The sequence below is a fragment of the Eulemur rufifrons genome, chromosome 15 (assembly GCF_041146395.1).
Source record: "Eulemur rufifrons isolate Redbay chromosome 15, OSU_ERuf_1, whole genome shotgun sequence".
Classification (NCBI taxonomy): domain Eukaryota; kingdom Metazoa; phylum Chordata; class Mammalia; order Primates; family Lemuridae; genus Eulemur; species Eulemur rufifrons.
In genome coordinates, this window is record NC_090997.1 from 1631950 (window position 1) to 1648237 (window position 16288).

Sequence of the window (16288 nt, forward strand, 5' to 3'; positions counted from 1 at the left end):
CACTCTGCTGTCCGACCTCTGTTTGACCCTGCTTCATACTTTTATGATTAATCGGACTTCTCATACATTACTATTGGGAAATGAAACATTGTTATTGCAATTAACAGCTGCAGATGGACCTATATCATTGACTTCTTGACTTTCTGTTTCTGCCATGGACTGCGGGCACCCTTGGCATCTCAGAGCTTCCTGCCTCTGTTTTCCTGGGTCACAACTGATTAGAATCTTTACCTAATTAGCTACTAACCTATCCATTCTATTTCCCTCCATACTCACACCTCACACCTCTGAACTGGCTCCCTCTTTGGATACTTTGCTTGTTCCCTAGCTAATTGAAGACCGTTGGCATATGCTTATGATCAATTTGTCTAATACATTTTCTTTTTAGTTAAGGGAGCAGGGGTTTCCTCTGACCAATCTGAGAATGGCAAGCAACCTGTAGTAGTAGAAGGACTATAACTACTCAATCATGTCCTTATAAGCCTGGAGAGCTAAAAAACAAGCAAAAAGACCTGATGAGTAAAATACAGATGTTCCACATCTGTAGAAAAAAGAGATTCTTTGAAATGAGAAAATCCCCAGTATCAACTATACCTGGGCAGCACAGCCATAAATTATTGATGGCCCTTAAACCTTTAGGAATATGTTAATAAAACCCATTGTCTATCAGAGAAAAACCTTTTTCAGGAAGGTGCACTTCTGTACATACTCACTAAATTTTGCAGCAATTTCAGATTTACTACTCATGGCTCCTGAGTCTGTCCCTGGATTAGCCATATGGGTTGTGTGTCATGCACTACCTACCTGGCTGCTGCTTGTGTTGCAGCAGGCTTCTTTTTTTGTTTGTTTGTTGTTTTAGACAAAGTCACACTCTCTTGCCCAGGCTAAAGTGTCATTGTAGCTCACTGCAGTCTCAAACTCCTCAGCTCAAGCAATCCTTCTGCCTCAGCCTCCTGCGTGGCTGGGACTACTAGTGCACCACCATACCTGGCTAATTTTTTTTTTTTTTTTTTTTTTTTGTAGAGACAAGGTCTCACCATTGCCCAGGCTGGTCTCGAACTCCTGGCCTCAAGCAATCCTCCGGCCTCAGCCTCCCAAAATGCTAGGATTTCAGGTGTGAGCCATTGTACCCGACCTGTAGCAGACTTCTGAATACTTCAACTCAGGGTGTCCTCTGCTTCCAATTTTTCAGCTCTTTTCATCTATTCATTCATTTGTTCAGTCATTCATTCTAGAAATAATTTTGTGTGTCTACTAGGTGCCAGATGTGGGGATATGTCAGTGAACCCAAATGACATAGTTGGCCCTCATGGCACTTCCAGTCTAGTGAAAGCAAGTGCCCTTCCTCGTGGTGCCTGTTCATCCTGCGTGAAACCCACACACAGCTTCCTAGACCACTTTCTACATGTCAGTGCTGAGTTCCTGGTTCATCCCCATCATTTCCCCTCCCACAGCCACCAGAGCCACCCCTCATATGTATTTTTTTACCCTAAAGAAATAGAAGTATCCGGAGAGTTGGAGAGAGCTCCATTTTATTGTGGAGAGTTAAAAAAACAAACAAAACAAAACAGGCAATTGATGAAGAAGGTGCAATGAGGGAGGAGACTGAGGTGCCTTCTTAATCACCCCATGCCACCCCAATTTAATTGTGAACCACTAGGAGGACCAGAATTAAATAACTATCCTGGGGCACAGAGTTAAGATCCTCAGCCTTCCCTCTTGGGGAAACTGAGGCAAAGTAATACTGAGCAAAAATGGAGGAAGCCACATCCCCAGGTCTGGAGGGAACAGGGGAGAGGATTCCATGCAGACACAGCGAGTAAGTGTGGCTTGTAAACCTAGGACTCTGGCAGGTGGGGCTGGGGCTGGGATTTGTAAACCAGGCTGTGGCCAAGAGAGGAGGCAGGAGCTGTAAACAAAGGGGCAATGACCTAGAGAACAGGAGGGAACACTTGTAAATGGAATGGGGTCTCAGCCTTCCACAGAGGTGAGTACTTAAATCCTGAGAGTCCCCACGGGATGGTGGGGAGCCAAGGAAGGCTGTGGGGAGAGTGTACCTTGCCATGGAGATGGGAGGTATTCCATCTCCACCTCCAGTGAGTTCTGTGCTCCTCCCCAGGACTTGGTACTCACTCTTGTATCAATTAGGATGCAACCCCACCCACACCAGGGACCTTGGGTTAGGGTGGAAATTGGGCAATTGGCCCTGCCCCCAGAAACAGGATGGGAAAGCAAGTTGGAAGATGTTGGTTGGCAGGCTGATTTTAAGGATCTATCTGCCCTGAATCTTCTGGGCTCCAGGATCTTCAGTTCTAGGAAGGAGGGAGGTATGTCCCAATGTTGGAAGGTCACCGCCGGCAGGACTCATCTGTGGGAGAGGGGCAGTAATGATAGAGAATGAGCAGAGGGCCCCCTGCCCTCTCCACCCCTCCCTGCGCTGAAGGGCAGCCGGCATACGGAAAGCCCTGTGATATCTTCCAGTTACCGCCAGCGTCAGCTGCCATCACTCGTTCAGCTCAAACTCTGTCCCGGCACTCCTACAACTCGTTTAATCTCATGATAACGCCAGGAGAGTTTGCATAATTTAATATCCAGCCATGGTTCTAAGTGCTTCACAAAATTTACTTAATCCTTTCAACAATTCCAGGACGCAGTTATTATTAACCTCATTTCATAAATAATAAACTGACGCCCAAGTCCGATGGTTTCTCTGAGGTCACACAAGTAAAAGACAAGCTGGAATTCAAACTCAGACCTGTCTGGCCCAAACCCCTGTGTTTTTAACCAGATTGAAGCGCTCAGAAAGAGGCCTGGTTTTGAAACGTGAAGACTCAATGTGCACTTCACTTCCCTGGACCTCAGTTTCCCCATCTGTTACAGGCGCGGGTTGGGCTAGACGTCCTCCAAGCCCCTTCAAGCGCCTGGTCCCTCCTGGACCGCAGTGCCCGCTCTGACACCAGGGGGCGCCCTCGGGCCGGCGGAGCTCCGCTTACCCACTATCAGGGCCTTGGTGCGCAGCCCGCCCTGGAGCTCCGGCTGCAGCAGCAGCAGCTCCTCCTCATCCTCCTCGTCGTCGGGTTGGGCCGCTGGGGGATTGGAGGCACTGGGGACCTCAGGCTCCGGGCCCAGCTCCTCCAGTACCGAACTCTCAGAGGGGTATTGGTACGTGGTCTCCAGGGCTGTCTCGCTGAAGGAGATCTTGAGCTGAGGGTGGGAGAGAAAGCGGGGAGAGACAAGCTCAGCACTGGGAAGGCCAGGGGGAAGCCCAGGCAGTTTGCAGGGGAACAGGTGGAAGGTGGGGTTGGGGCTGGACTTAGGCACCCTGCTGACTCTCCCCTCCCTATCCACTTGAGATCTAGTTTTCTTTTCCATACTGGTTCTCCGATCCCACATTTTCCCTCTTCAACCATATCATTTCTTTTTTTTTGAGACAGAGTCTCGCTCTGGTTCTGTCGCCTGAGCTAGAGTGCCGTGGCATCAGCCTACCTCACAGCAACCTCAACCTCCTGGGCTCAAGCAATCCTCCTGCCTCAGCCTCCCGAGTAGCTGGGACAACAGGCATGTGCCACCATGCCCGGCTAATTTTCTTCTCTATATATATTTTTAGCTGTCCAGATAATTTCTTTCTATTTTTAGTAGAGACGGGGTCTCGCTCTTGCTCCGGCTGGTCTCAAGCGATCCTCCCGCCTCGGCCTCCCAGAGTGCTAGGATTACAGGCGTGAGCCACCGCGCCCGGCCCAACCATATCATTTCAAAAACATCAGACTTTGGCCTGTGGCTTTGGCAGGGGCCTGGGAGACAGAAGTGAGTATGCAGGACTAAGGTCCCTGCTCTTTAGAGTGTGGGAGGCAGAAGGGTAAAAATAAATAGAAATATATGGTGTGATCAGAACTGAGTCTTTGGACACCCTGGGGGCAATGAGGTAGGCTTCCCAGACAAGGTGAGATTTGAGCTAGCCAGGCAGGAAAGAGCTGGCTGGGGAGGGAGTCCCAGCCAAAAGCAAGGTTTTCCGCACCCTCAGCCCCTTGCTGTCCCCTGGGAAACCCAGGACCCTGGGTACCTGCCTGTTCCCACTCCCCTCACTTCTCTCCTATCCACAGCAAAGGGGGTCTAGGGTCTGGAAAGAGATAAGAGACCAACAGAATGGCCCAGAGGAACCAAGAGACTCCCCCAACACACATGGGAGAAGATGAGTCCCTGAGTCCCTGAAAGGTGCAGCTGGGGGAGGTGACAAGGGCAGAGAGGAAAGTCCACACAAACCTAGGGTGGGGGTGGAGAGTGTGCCCAAAGGGACAGGCAGAGACAGAGGCAAAAGGCCAGAGATGGGGCAGCAAACCCTTCATTAACACACTGTCCTAGCGGGGCACGGTGGCTCACATCTGTAATCTTAGCACTCTGGGAGGCTGAGACAGGAGGATTGTTTGAGCCCAGGAGTTTGAGACCAGCCTGAACAAGAACAAGACCCCATCTCTACTAAAAATACAAAAATTAGCTGAGTGTCTTGGCCCATGCCTGTAGTCCCAGCTATTTCGGAGGCTAAGGCAGTAAGATCACTTGAGCCCAGGAGTTTGAGGTTGCAGTGAGCTATGATGATGCCAGTGCACTCCAGCCAGGGCGACAGAGCAAGACTGTCTCAAAAAAAACTCCCCCCAAAACAAAAAAAACTCCACACTGTCACAAGAGCTGGATGAGTCCCACCTGTTCTCATTGCCTTTCTACCCTTCCCCTTTGCCCTTTTAAGAAGCTCAGGGGGAAGGAGCAGGGTGGGATTAAGTCTGGGAGCCAAAGAGATTAGGGAGACAAACAGGATTCTATACGCACTACTTGGAAAGGTTCAGATGATCTACTCAGGCCTTCCCCTGGCTTCTGTTTGGGAAGACTTGGGGCTGAGCCCTACATCCCTCAGCCCCTGCATGCACCGGGGTATGAGAAGCCAGAAGGGTGGCTGAACAGGTGGTTGCCACGGACTGTATGAGATATGACACCTGGGTCCCCATGGGAAGCTGGAACTCAGGGACTGTGTGTCACTCCTTGGGTCCAAACCCTGCAATGGCTCCCCATCTCACTTGCAGCAAAAGCCAGGGCCTGATCAAAGCTTACAGGGTGCTCCCAATGTGCCCTGCCTGCCTTTGCCTCTCTGGTATCCTCCTCCACGCCAGCCACACTGGCCTTGGTTTCCTCCAAGCCCACCAGGTACGCTCTCACCTCAGGGCCTTTGCACTGGCTGTTCCTTCTGCCAGAACACTCTTCTCCCCAAATACCCCCATGGTTCCCTCCCTCCCAATGGCCCTGTTCTGAAGTTGGCACATTCACTCCCCCCAACCTCTTGACCCTCTAAGTTCTACTTACTCCTGTTCTACTTTTCTTTTTTTTCATAATCACTTACCATCTTCTAACCTACTAGAGAATTTGCTTATTTATTATGTTTGTATCTGCTGTCAAAAGGAGTCTGGAAGTTGCTACAGTGGGTAAGATTTGTCCAGACCTCATATGAGGTCCCAACAGAGGACCGATGCTGGGGGAAGGATATAGGGGTAGCCTAGCGTCCACAGTAGACCCCAGTCTGTGTCTAGTAGAATCAAGCGGCAGCAGCTAGACTGCTTCTATCTCAACGGCTTGAAAGGGACCAGATATGATTCTGTAGTTGACAGATTAATCCAAATTTCTGGGAACCCATTCTGTTTTATTCTCGCATCCCCTTTTGGGATAACAACCTGTATAGTTTACTATCTACTCTGAAAAAGGATTTATTTTATTTGCTCTCGGTCTATGTTTGTGTCTCTCCCCCCACCCCACCTCTCTCCTCACCCCCCACCAGCTTCTGACTGGGCTTCTCAGGAATGCACAGCCTGCATGGGAGTTGGGGGGAGGAGGGGGGTGACTCATTCACTCCTCTCCCCTCAGCTATATAAGGTCACAAAGGGGCCAGTCTCTCAGCCCAAGGGGGCCTCTGGGGAGGGGCCCCAGCCATAGCCATCCCTGGGCTCCCATGGCAGGGCCGGGATTTCTCTCCTGATGGCAGGAAACTAGCCTGCATACAGGAGTTATTTAGGGAAGGTGGGGAGGTCAATGTCGGGGTCCTCCTATCTCTTATCCCTGAGCCATTGGGTTGCAGCAGAGTTGGGACAAGGCACACCAGGCCCTGATGAGCAAGGCCTGAGAGAGGGTGGAGGGTGAGGTGTCCGGGTCTAGGGAACTCTCTGCTGCCTCTTCCCCACCCCCAACCCCTCCCTTGAGCGGCTGCTTCCTTATTCTCTCACCACATCCTGAGCATAGTTCTGGCAGGCCCAGGGCCCAGCGTTCCCCACTTAGCCCCACCAGCCTTCCGGCCCCCACCCCAGGCTTCCTGTTTGGGCGATCTGCTTCCGGTGCCCCTACTCCCCGGCCTAGGTATGATCACCATCACAGGTCCTGCCCTGCACTCAGTTCCTGGCTCCCCTTGGATGCTCCCTGGGCTTTGGGCCCCAAAGCTGCATGCCTCTGTCTGCTCCTTCCTCCCCAAGGGCACAAGCCAGCCTTAGTAGGAAGTGACTTTTCTGAACACCTCACCCTGGTAGAATTTCCTGTCCTCCTTCCTTGCATCTGCCCAGCCCTGAGGGGTAGGGGTTGGTAGCAGCCAGAGAGCTCAGGGTAGATTCCCAAATACCAAGGCTCAGGGATGGGAGCTTAAGCTTCATGTGAAGATGAATAGGGGGATCAAACAACCCCCAAGCTTAACCCAGATCGCTGGGCCCTGTGGTTTCCCACCCACACTGAGGACACAAGAAACAAATCTGAGGACGTTAACATATGGGATAAGAATGAGATTGGGCTTCCCAGGCTCTGAGATGTGTCAGTGGAGGGACCTCTGAGTCTGCGACATCTGAGTATGGGACCTCTCTCTCCCTAGAGGTTTTCAAGCTGGAAAGGGATGGGTGTGCATAGGGAAGGAGTAGGGCCAGGGCCAGGGGGAGAAGAAGTCAGCCTGGCTGCTCCCACCCCCCTGCATGTCCTTGTTCAAGTCTAACCTCTGACCCGCTACCGGCCTCAGCCTCCACCCTCACCTCCAGCTCCCAGTGTACTCCCTGGCCAGTCCCTGCTCTCAGCACTGTGTCTCCAATGTACTTCTCTCTTTTGCTCCCCCCAAGGGAGGGAGAGGCCGGGATGACAGGAAGAGAGGGGAAAACCGGCTGCTGAGCCAGTTCTGGGGAGGGAGGGGAAGCCCAGGGAGGAAGAACGGGGGAGTGGGGGGTGGGGGTATTTTGGAAGAGGAGAAGGCTTTTCTTGTCCCAAGAGAGAAGGGAGCACTGTTTGAAGCAGTGGCCCAGCTGGGGGGGTGCAACCCGGAGGTTACCCACTTCAAATGGCCTCTGTGTGTGTCTCTCCCGTGGGGCAGACTGGGGTTCAAAGCCTCCTCTCTGCTCTTTGGCCAGCCCAGTTGCATCGCCCCTCTCCCTTCTATGCTAGGCTGTCCCCACTTAGCTCTGCCCACCTTTCCTTGGGGCTGTGAGACCTTTCTCCACTCACTTCTCCCTGCAATTTCTCCCTAGAACCCCACCCGCTCCGCTGCCCCAGGCTTCCTGCCCTGACATTCTCTCCCTGGAAAGCAGTAAGTGCTTTCAGCCTGGTGACCCTGCCCTCCTAGATTGGAGGTTGTGGGTTTGGGCTCCTGTCTCTCCCCAGATGGGCTGGAGTGGCCACAGACTCAGAGCAAAGGAAGGAAAGAAATGGGGGGGGGGAACTCAGAGCCCGAGGGAAGGGAGAACAAGCGCGCGGGCACACCCTGAGAAAGACACAGGGTGTTTGATTGCTGGGCAGGACCTTTGGGGCTCAAAATGGAAAAGGAGGGTTAGGAGAAGGAAGGGTGTGTGTGCAGAGGGAGGAAGGGTGGTGGCAGGAATTAACCAGAAAGAATAGAAGAGGATGAGAATACAGGGGTATAAAAAAGAAAGACAAGCTCAGGGAGAACTGACAAGTGGGCATCTAAGAAGTATGGCCTGGCGGCTCCCCTACCTGTTTGTGATGTCTTTCGGGGGACCCCTTGACAAGGCAGCTGCGGCTGAGACGGAGGTAGCCCCCCAGAACCAAGATCTCCTCAGCAGTGGGGTACCGCTTCTTCCCAGCCCCAGGGACTGCAGCATCAGCTGTGGCTGGGGTGGCCGGAGTGGCTGGGGTTGCAGAGGGCACAGACCGCCGGGGGTTGACTGTGAAAGTGTGTCCACTGCGGCGGGGGGCCCCCACCCCTGGCCCTGCCTTCACCCCATAGAACAGTCGGCTCATGAGGGGATCCCCAGGGGACTGGGGGACGGCTGGGGGTGGGGGAGACAGAGGGGCTGGTGGTGGGGGCCGCAGTTCCACTGCTTCCTCTTCCTGCTGTCTTGGGCCTCCGGTCCCAGCATTCTCTGGTGGGAGGGGGGAGGGCACAGAGCAGCGGTTCAGCAGGGTTCTCAGAGGCCTGCCCTGAGCGCCCCCCTCCTCCTTCTCAGCCTCCCCTTCTCCAGCCTCTACACCAGAAGGCCCCAGACGCTTCTCAGCCAACTCTGGAGGTTCTGGTTTCTGAGTTTGAGTCTCTATGTCCCTGGGTGTCCATTCTCGAGCCTTCCCAGAGTTCAGGGTCCATTTCCACCCTTCTGTTGGCCTCGAGTTCCTCTCACCATCCTCCACAGGGCTGGGCCTCGGCTCTGCTGCCTCCACTCCCCCTGCGCTGTTGCCTTCAGCCTCCCTTGTCGGAGTCTCTGACAGCACTATAATCTCTTCTGGGGCCATCCCTAGAATTGTCCTCTCTTCTTTTCTCCCACATTTCTCCAGGTAGTCTTTTCTTTCTTCTCCTGAGCTCAGCCTCCACTCTGTTGGCTCCAGTTGTACCAAACTCTGTTCCTGAGATTCTCTAGAGTCAGGCCTCCACTTCTGGGCCTCTGTCAGGCCCAACTTCTGGTTGCTAGATTCCCCTGGGCTCAGTCTACTTTCCCCCACCTCTTTTATCCTGGGGCTTTGTTCTCGAGGCTCTGCCAGTCTTGGACTCCACTCTGGAGTTTCTCCAGGGTTCAGCCTCCATTTCCGTGTCTCTGACAGCCGGGAGCTCCTGTCTCCCACCTCTCCTGGGCTTTGCCTCCTGTCCAGAGCCTCCATAGACCTGGGGTTGGACTCTTGGGCTCCCCCTATCCCCAGCCTCCTCTCTCTGGTCTCCCTGGGACTTAGCCTCTCTTCTCTTGACTCTCTTCCCTTGGGGCTCTGATCCCGCATCTCCCCAGGGCTGGCTCTACGCTCCCTGGCCTCCAGAGGCCCAAGCTTTCTCTCTGCAAGTAGTTCTTCACTCCGTTGCTGCTGCTGCTGCTGCTGCTGCTGCCGTTCCTGCCGGATGAATCGGTTCTGGTGCACTGGCCCGATGGCCTCCAGAAGGACGGCAGACTCATCTGGGTCTGGAGGTCCAGCCTCTGCAGTCCCGGGCACAGGGCTAGGCTCACCAGGGGACAGTCCAAACTTGGCTCGGCGGCGCTCCAGGAGCCCCCGCTTCCAGGCTGGCATCTGGGACAGGCGCTCCCGCTCTGCCTTTTCCCGGCCACGAACGGATGCCTCCTCCTGCCGGCGCCGGGCTAGCAGCTGGAGCTTCCAGTCTGGGATGGTGGCCATGGTCGTCTTGAGGTGAGGGCGGGGAGCACTGGGGGCAGAGAACAGGAGGAAGAGGCTCCAGAGAGGCCCCGGGGGTGCGACCGGGTGGGCGGAGAGGAAGTGGGGGCAGAGGTGGGACACCGAGAAGGGCAGAGGCGCTGAGGACGAGGGCAGAGCACGGGGGCAGTTGAAGAAGCGAGGGGAAGCTGTGAACAAGTTGGGGGGTGTGAGAGGAAGAGTCGAGATTCAGGGCAATGAGGGCGGGGGCCGGATTTGGCAGTGGCGTTGACGGGTATTAGAGACAGTCCCCAGGACGTGAGCAGACAGAGGGGCGAAAAGAGAAGCTGCCGCGAGGGCGACGACAGAAAAGGCAGAGCCGGGTTCAGGCGAGGCTGCCTCACCGAAACCCCGCGGCAGGCGAGCGTGGGAAGGAAGTCAGGGAATCCCCCCAGAGGCGGCGACGCGACCCGAAGGGACGTCGGGGAGGCCGGGAGGGGCGCGGGGGGAAGAGGTCTGCGGGAGAAGGGAGTCAGGGCAGCGGCGCACGGGGGCGCCGGGGCAGCAGGCCTGCGAGTCTCGGCGCGGCCCGCGGGTCGCCGCTCCCCCGCCAGCCCCGCTCGGGCCCCGCCTCTCCGGCCCTCGCCCCCGCCCCCTGCCCCGGCGCCGCCCCCGAGGCGGTCAGGGGAAATACCCCTCCCCGGGGACTTTCTCGGCCCGGGCGTCCCGGCTGCCAGCACGTTTCCCGAACCCTGGTGTCCTCCCCCGCCGGTCCTGGCGCCACCGTCTGCCCGCCCCAGCGGCTGCGCCCCGCGACCCAGGCGTGCCGGGGAGCGGCCCCGTGCCTCTCTCCAGAGCCCGCGAGTCCGGCGCCGGTCCCGGCTCTCACCGAGCCCTGGCAGAGCCAGCCATCGCCAACCGGCTCTGACCGCACAGACAATCTCGGCACAAAGAGGAGACAGCCCAAGGACCCGGTCAGGGACAAGAACGGGGACGCGAGCGAGCAGAGACCCCCTCCCCAAGTCTGAGCCCTGCCGTCAACTCACAAGCCGAGGGGCCCCCGGGGTAGGGGTGCGGAGGAGCCAGGCGTCCGGAGAGAGGAGGAGAGAGGAAGAGGAGGAGAGAGGGAGATCCGGAGACTAGAGGGAGGGGAGGAGGGAGGGAGAGGAGGAGGGAAAGAGGGAGCAGAGGAGGAGGGACGGAGATAGAGACTAGGGGGCCGGGCGGGGGGCGGCGACCGCTTTGTCTAAGGACAATGCAGAGAGGGAAGGGGGCGCAGGGCGGAGCCCGGGGGCGGGGCCTCGCTGCCTCTCACCCGGCGTGGGACTCGACTCCCGGACTGCCCTCTTCTCGCCCGAACCCCTGGCCCTTTGCTCTCTGTCACCGGGGTTCCTCAGCCCTGCCCGCCTGGCGGCCCTGGAGAACCCAGGTGTCCAGAATCCCGCCTCCAGCTCGCAGACCCAGGGTGGCGGCCCGTGACTCAGGCCCCTCGAGGGATTTGGGGAGGAAGAGGCAGCTGCTCCGGGCCGGGCCCGCCCTTCCCATCTTCGGTTGCTCCTCCCCATGCTTTTGCCTTCCCGGGCCAGCCTTTGTTACTGTGGGGTCGAGGGCAGCCGCCAGGCTGTGGGGGGCTTGTGGGGAGGGCGACAGGAGAGGCTCTCAGAAGCCAACGGCTTTGGAAGCTAGCTCCCCTGCCAGAGCTCTGTCCCCTCTCCTTCTAGCTTCAACGTACCTCCCATGGGTCCCCTGGTCTGTAGCGCGGAGACTGGGGGATTTGGAGGGAGGGAGACAGGGTCGCTCTGGTAAGGTGGGGGCAGGTCTGCGGGGAGTGGCCGCAGCCCAGCTGTCGCCAGAGGGCGTGGGGGCTGCCCAGACTCGAGTTTGGCGCTCGCCCGCCTCCCCAAACTTAGCCTTGCAGCTTTAAAGACTGACAGATTGCGTGCCATAGATAGGAAAACCAGGCTGAGTTTTATTTTCCTGCAGCGCGTGTAGTGCAGGGAGCCCTAAGTCACCCAGTCAACAGCGGAAGAATCCCCTCTGCTAGGTTCGGGGACCGAGCCCAGGGGCGGGGCCTAGGGAGGTGGCGAGGCTGGGGCGGGGAGTGGAGCGGCCAGGCTCCAGGCCTGGACGCGCGGCCACTGCCGTCAAACTTGCAGGCCCTGGTCCAGCCTCTTGGAGTGGAAGTGAGACGTGGAGAAGGGGATCCCTGAGGTGCAGGGGCGAGTAACAGTGCCCAGGGAGTAGTCAGGGCAGAATCTTTCCTTGTGAAGAGGCTGTTGGCTGGGGTGTCATGCCTTAAACTGGGAGGGTACAGATAAGTACCACGCCCCCTCTTCCTGGGAGGGGGGTGGTAAAGTAGACCTTGGAGTCGAGTGACTGAAACTCAGACTTTAGGGTATGGAGGTGGACCCACGGAATGAAGTCTCAGGTAGTGGAAAGAGCAGCTCCTTCAGTCGTGGCTTTGAGCCCCTGGTCTGAAGCAGCCAGGGCCTGGATGTAAAAGGATTTAGAATTCGAGGGGGAGAGGAAGTATAGGACTTGGAACCACAGTTGGCTTCTCATTCTGCCTCCCCATCCTGGGGCCGGGAGAGCAGGTGAAGTTTTCTTTGTAGCTGAGCGCGGAGGTAGCGCAGGTCTTGCTGGTCGAGTCCGTGAGCCAGACCCAGGTAGAGGGTAAGGAGGAGAGCAAGGAGGAGTCGGTCAGTGCCCAGGGTGGGCACCACCCACAGCACCGTCAGCAGCTCCACACACACTGGGTGGCGCAGGTGGGAGAAGAGTCTCAGAGCCCTGGGAGACTTCAAGGCCAGAGGCTCACCCAGCCCCAGCACGTGGTAGTACACCTAGGAGAGGGAGAACAGCTTAAAAATGGAGTTAAGGCCTTTTCCCTATTTAGCCGCCTCTTTCCTCCTCTTCCGGGCACCACATTCCTAGAATTCAGGCCCAGGAACCCCCCTGGTGAAACTTGGGCCCCTGATCCTGATCTCTGGAAGGTCTATGCACCTTCTCAAGGCCCAGGAGGCCCACAGTTGCTGCCTTTTGGGGTAAGGCTGAAGGGAGACTGTCTCACAAGAAAGGAAGGTGAGGGAGTAGAAGGCCAGGGGAAGATAGAAGAGCATGGGAGGAAGGGGAGGGAGATCCTTGGAAGGGAAAGAGGAGTTCTAAAAAGGGTCAAACATCTCAGGTAGAGATCTGAGAGCCTCACCTGTTTGAGGCCCATGAGCTCAGCGTAGTCAAAGACGAGAAGGATGCTGAAGATGAGGAGCCAGGAAATGACGTGGAGCACAAAGCACAGGAGGGGCACCCAGGTGGCCCATGGCTCAGCCTGAGCCTCCCACAACACGGGGCCTCTGGGTACAGGCTCCCAGCACTGCATCACCAGCTGGAGAAGGATGAGGGGCTGGATATCGCAGAAGCCTGCCCTGCCCACTCAAACCCAGAGGCTGTCCCCACCCCAGCCTAGCCGGAAGCTCTCTCCCACCTCTCTCAGAAGCACCATCAACAAATATTCACCATGTGGAGGGTGCTGGGTGAAGTCCTAAGAAGGTAAGGATAACCTGTCTCTATCCTGAAGACTTACAGAACAGATGCGGGTGACCTGATAAGTACACAAAGTGGCTATGCCAAGCAGAAGTACTAACTGGGAAGCCTTCTCTTAAGACCTAGGGAAGTGGTTTTGAAGAAAGGGTAGTACTGAAGAGGAGTTAAAGGGGGATCTCAAGCAGGATAACATGAACAAAGTTGCAAAGGTGAGAATGCACATGTCATGCTGGGAGAATGATGAGTCCACCCTTCTTGATAGAAAGTAGGATATGTGCTGTGGAGGAATGGAACCTGAGATTAAAGTCTCGAACACCCTCAGTTCTCCTCCTTAACCTACATTTTGCCTCTGCAATCCAGAACATCCCTCCCACACTCAGTCTCCCTTGGGGACTCAGCTGCCAGGGCCTCATACCTGCAAGGCTAAGGCAGTGCAAGCCACATACAGTGACCTCTGAAGGACCCCAAAGTACCGAGATGTCCACGCCTTCACGGTCTCAGTTGCCATGAGGCTGTGCTGCCCAACAAATAGTAGCAGGAGCCCTAGATCCCAAGCCAGAGCGGCAAGGATGCTGCGGTCCTGCAGGGCAGCCATCCATCCCTGGCGGGCGACTAAGGGGAGTTGAGGGAGAAAGGGACAAAAGATCAAGAAGATGGTAGACCATTTCCTCCTACCCTCGTCTCTTCTTGGGGCCCCAGGTCCCTTAACAGTTTCAAGAGCCTCCATGCTTCCTCTCTAGGCCGTGCCCACTTCACTTTTGCATTCCTTGTTTCTTCCCTCTTCCCTAGGCCTCCTTCAGACCTGGGGAAGAGGATTCATAGAAAAATGCATATTGGACAGTCACAAAAAGCATGTCTGGAGAGACCACCGCTGGAATGACCCTCTTATTTAGGTTCTCCAAATGCTCCCTCTTTTTAACACTCTCTTCTCCAAAGTCCTCTCCACAAAACACTTTCCTTAAAATACCCTGGTTATCACCCTTTCCCTCCCCCTCAGTCCGCACTCTCGCGCCTCTCCAAACCACTAATCCCTTGAGGTCCTAATTTAGCTCTCAGGTCTCCCTCCCCTGCAGCTTCTCCGCAGCTTTCAAGGTTTGAGTTCCCTCCCTAGGACTTCCCCAGTCATTTGTCTCCAAGCCCCGCCCTCACTCCCTCCCCGCCGCTGCACCTTCCTTCCCCGTAGCTCATCCTCCATCCCTCCCGCTCACCGGGGCCACCAGACTCCGGGATCCCTCCGAGAAGTGGCCGAAGGGAGGTAAAGCGCACGAACTCCACTCCGGTGCCAAAGGCCAGGATGAAAGAGGCGAGGGCAGCAGGGACCAGGAGCAGTGCAGGGGCCATGGCGAGAAACGGAGGGGCGGGGAAAGGGGCGGGTTTGGGGTTCCCGCGGCCGCAGGCCCCGCCCCAGGCCCCGCCCCCCGCCCGGGATCCCGCCCCCGAGGGCGGGGCTCCTGCGCGCCCTTGCGGCCCGCCCGGCGCCGCCATTCCCCGCGGAGCTGCGGGCCGGTGCCGGGATTCGGTTCCGAGCCTGCAACCTCCGCGTCACAGATGGGAACGTTAGAATCCTAAGGTGTTAAGGGGCAGCGGTTCTGCAACCACTGACGTAGGTTGAATCAGCTCCGCTAGATTTCCCATCTAAAATGAAGACAATTTCTCTCTTGCAGGGTTCTTGTGGAAACAGAGTATTATGAGCCCCCCTTTAACTTAACCGTGGCTGGAAAACAACCAGAGCCAGAGGTTTCAAAACCTCAGTTAACACTTTAATAGTGACACCTGATGGGTGCGGCGCGCACCGTCTGGGGGATGGACACGCTTGACGCTCTGATTCGGGTGGGACAAAGGCAATACACCTAACCTAAACATTTGTACCCCCGTAATATGCTGAAATAAAAAAAAAAGAAAAGAAAAATAGGAAAAGATGTTCACAAGCTGAGGGCAGGCAGATTTCTTAGAACAGAAAAAGCAGAAACAATTAAAAACTGACAGATTGGTCCAGGCGCGGTGTCTCACGCCTGTAATCCTAGCACTCTGGGAGGCCGAGGCGGGAGGATCCTTTGAGCTCAGGAGTTCGAGACCAGCCTGAGCAAGAGCGAGACCCGGCCTCTACTAAAAATAGAAAGAAATTATCTGGCCAACTTAAAATATATAGAAAAAATTAGCAGGGCGTGGTGGCTCATGCCTGTAGTCCCAGCTACTCGGGAGGCTGAGGCAGGAGGATCGCTTGAGCCCAGGAGTTTGAGGTTGCTGTGAGCTAGGCTGACGCCACGGCACTCTAGCCCGGACAACAGAGCAAGACTCTGTCTCAAAAAAAAAAAAAAAAAAAATTGACAAATTGGAAGAAAAACACACTTTAATAACGACCGGTGAGAGAACCGACTGTTGACCCAGGCTGAGAACCCATACTCTGAATTACCTATTTCATCTTGTTAGATTTTTTAAAATGTGACTATTTTGCCATAAAATAATGCTTACTCAGTAACTTACTACAAAGTTGAGTTGTTGCCTCTCCACTTGCTGAGGACAAAGAACTTCTCTGTAATACTGAAAGGTTTGTTCTAACAGTGTCAGAGGTTGTTGATTTGTAACCATTAGAGTAAAAATATGTTAAAATATTTGTGGTAATAAGCTTTTCTCTGTCAGAATTGAAGATCGTGTCGCTAAGGACCTAGTCACAGTAGCTGTGTGCATAATAGGGACCTTAGATATCAGACTAACTCCCTCAACTTATAGATAGAAGAAACATAGGTCTAGAGAGATGAAAATTGCCTGATATGATTAAAGGAAGCTTCTAGTCCTGTGGGCTAAGGGGTGAGAAAATTGCCAAGCAGCATCCCACAGGCTCCGCATTCCTCCTCCCCCTCCTAGGCTCAGTACTCCCACCCGCCTCTGAATCGGTGCTATTGTGTCCTGTACCAGATATCTTATGTTTTCCTTCTAGATCGAGTCTCCACCCTGCTTTCTGCTTCAGGAAGTTGTCCGGAATGGACATCAATGAAGGTCACAGTTTTTATTGAGGAGGCCCTCTAACTACCCTCTACTCTCATCTTTTTGAGCTTGGAGGTGGTCACAGCAGAACTATGGGTACTAAGGTACTGCATGCACTATTCTTTGTGATTTCCCTATATCCTGCCTACTTTGTAATTATCGCACTTTATTAAACTCTCCC

At 55.3% G+C, this 16288-nt stretch overlaps 2 protein-coding genes across 5 annotated transcripts; both read right to left on the bottom strand.

Annotated features, from left to right (window-relative positions):
- Nucleotides 1–1515: 1515 nt before the first annotated feature.
- PPP1R18 (protein phosphatase 1 regulatory subunit 18) lies at nt 1516–10916 on the bottom strand. Of its 2 annotated transcripts, none has more exons than XM_069487667.1 (4): nt 10632–10747; nt 7993–9637; nt 2994–3204; nt 1516–2368 (listed from the first exon to the last, which is right to left on the bottom strand). In XM_069487667.1, exons 2-4 carry the CDS (start codon nt 9607–9609, stop codon nt 2349–2351), a joined length of 1848 nt encoding a protein of 615 aa, XP_069343768.1. In that variant the 5' UTR covers nt 9610–9637; nt 10632–10747; the 3' UTR covers nt 1516–2348. The 2 variants fall into 2 exon arrangements, with proteins under 2 accessions (XP_069343768.1, XP_069343769.1); XM_069487668.1 differs by lacking the exon at nt 10632–10747 and adding an exon at nt 10901–10916 and having other exon boundaries at nt 2177–2368.
- Nucleotides 10917–11537: 621 nt separating this feature from the next.
- NRM (nurim) lies at nt 11538–14472 on the bottom strand. Of its 3 annotated transcripts, none has more exons than XM_069488230.1 (4): nt 14331–14472; nt 13538–13734; nt 12788–12964; nt 11538–12425 (listed from the first exon to the last, which is right to left on the bottom strand). In XM_069488230.1, the coding sequence occupies exons 1-4, from the start codon at nt 14461–14463 to the stop codon at nt 12144–12146; spliced, it is 789 nt and encodes a 262-aa protein (XP_069344331.1). In that variant the 5' UTR covers nt 14464–14472; the 3' UTR covers nt 11538–12143. The 3 variants fall into 3 exon arrangements, with proteins under 3 accessions (XP_069344331.1, XP_069344330.1, XP_069344332.1); XM_069488229.1 differs by having other exon boundaries at nt 12788–12982; XM_069488231.1 differs by lacking the exon at nt 12788–12964.
- Between the last annotated feature and the right edge of the window lie 1816 nt (nt 14473–16288).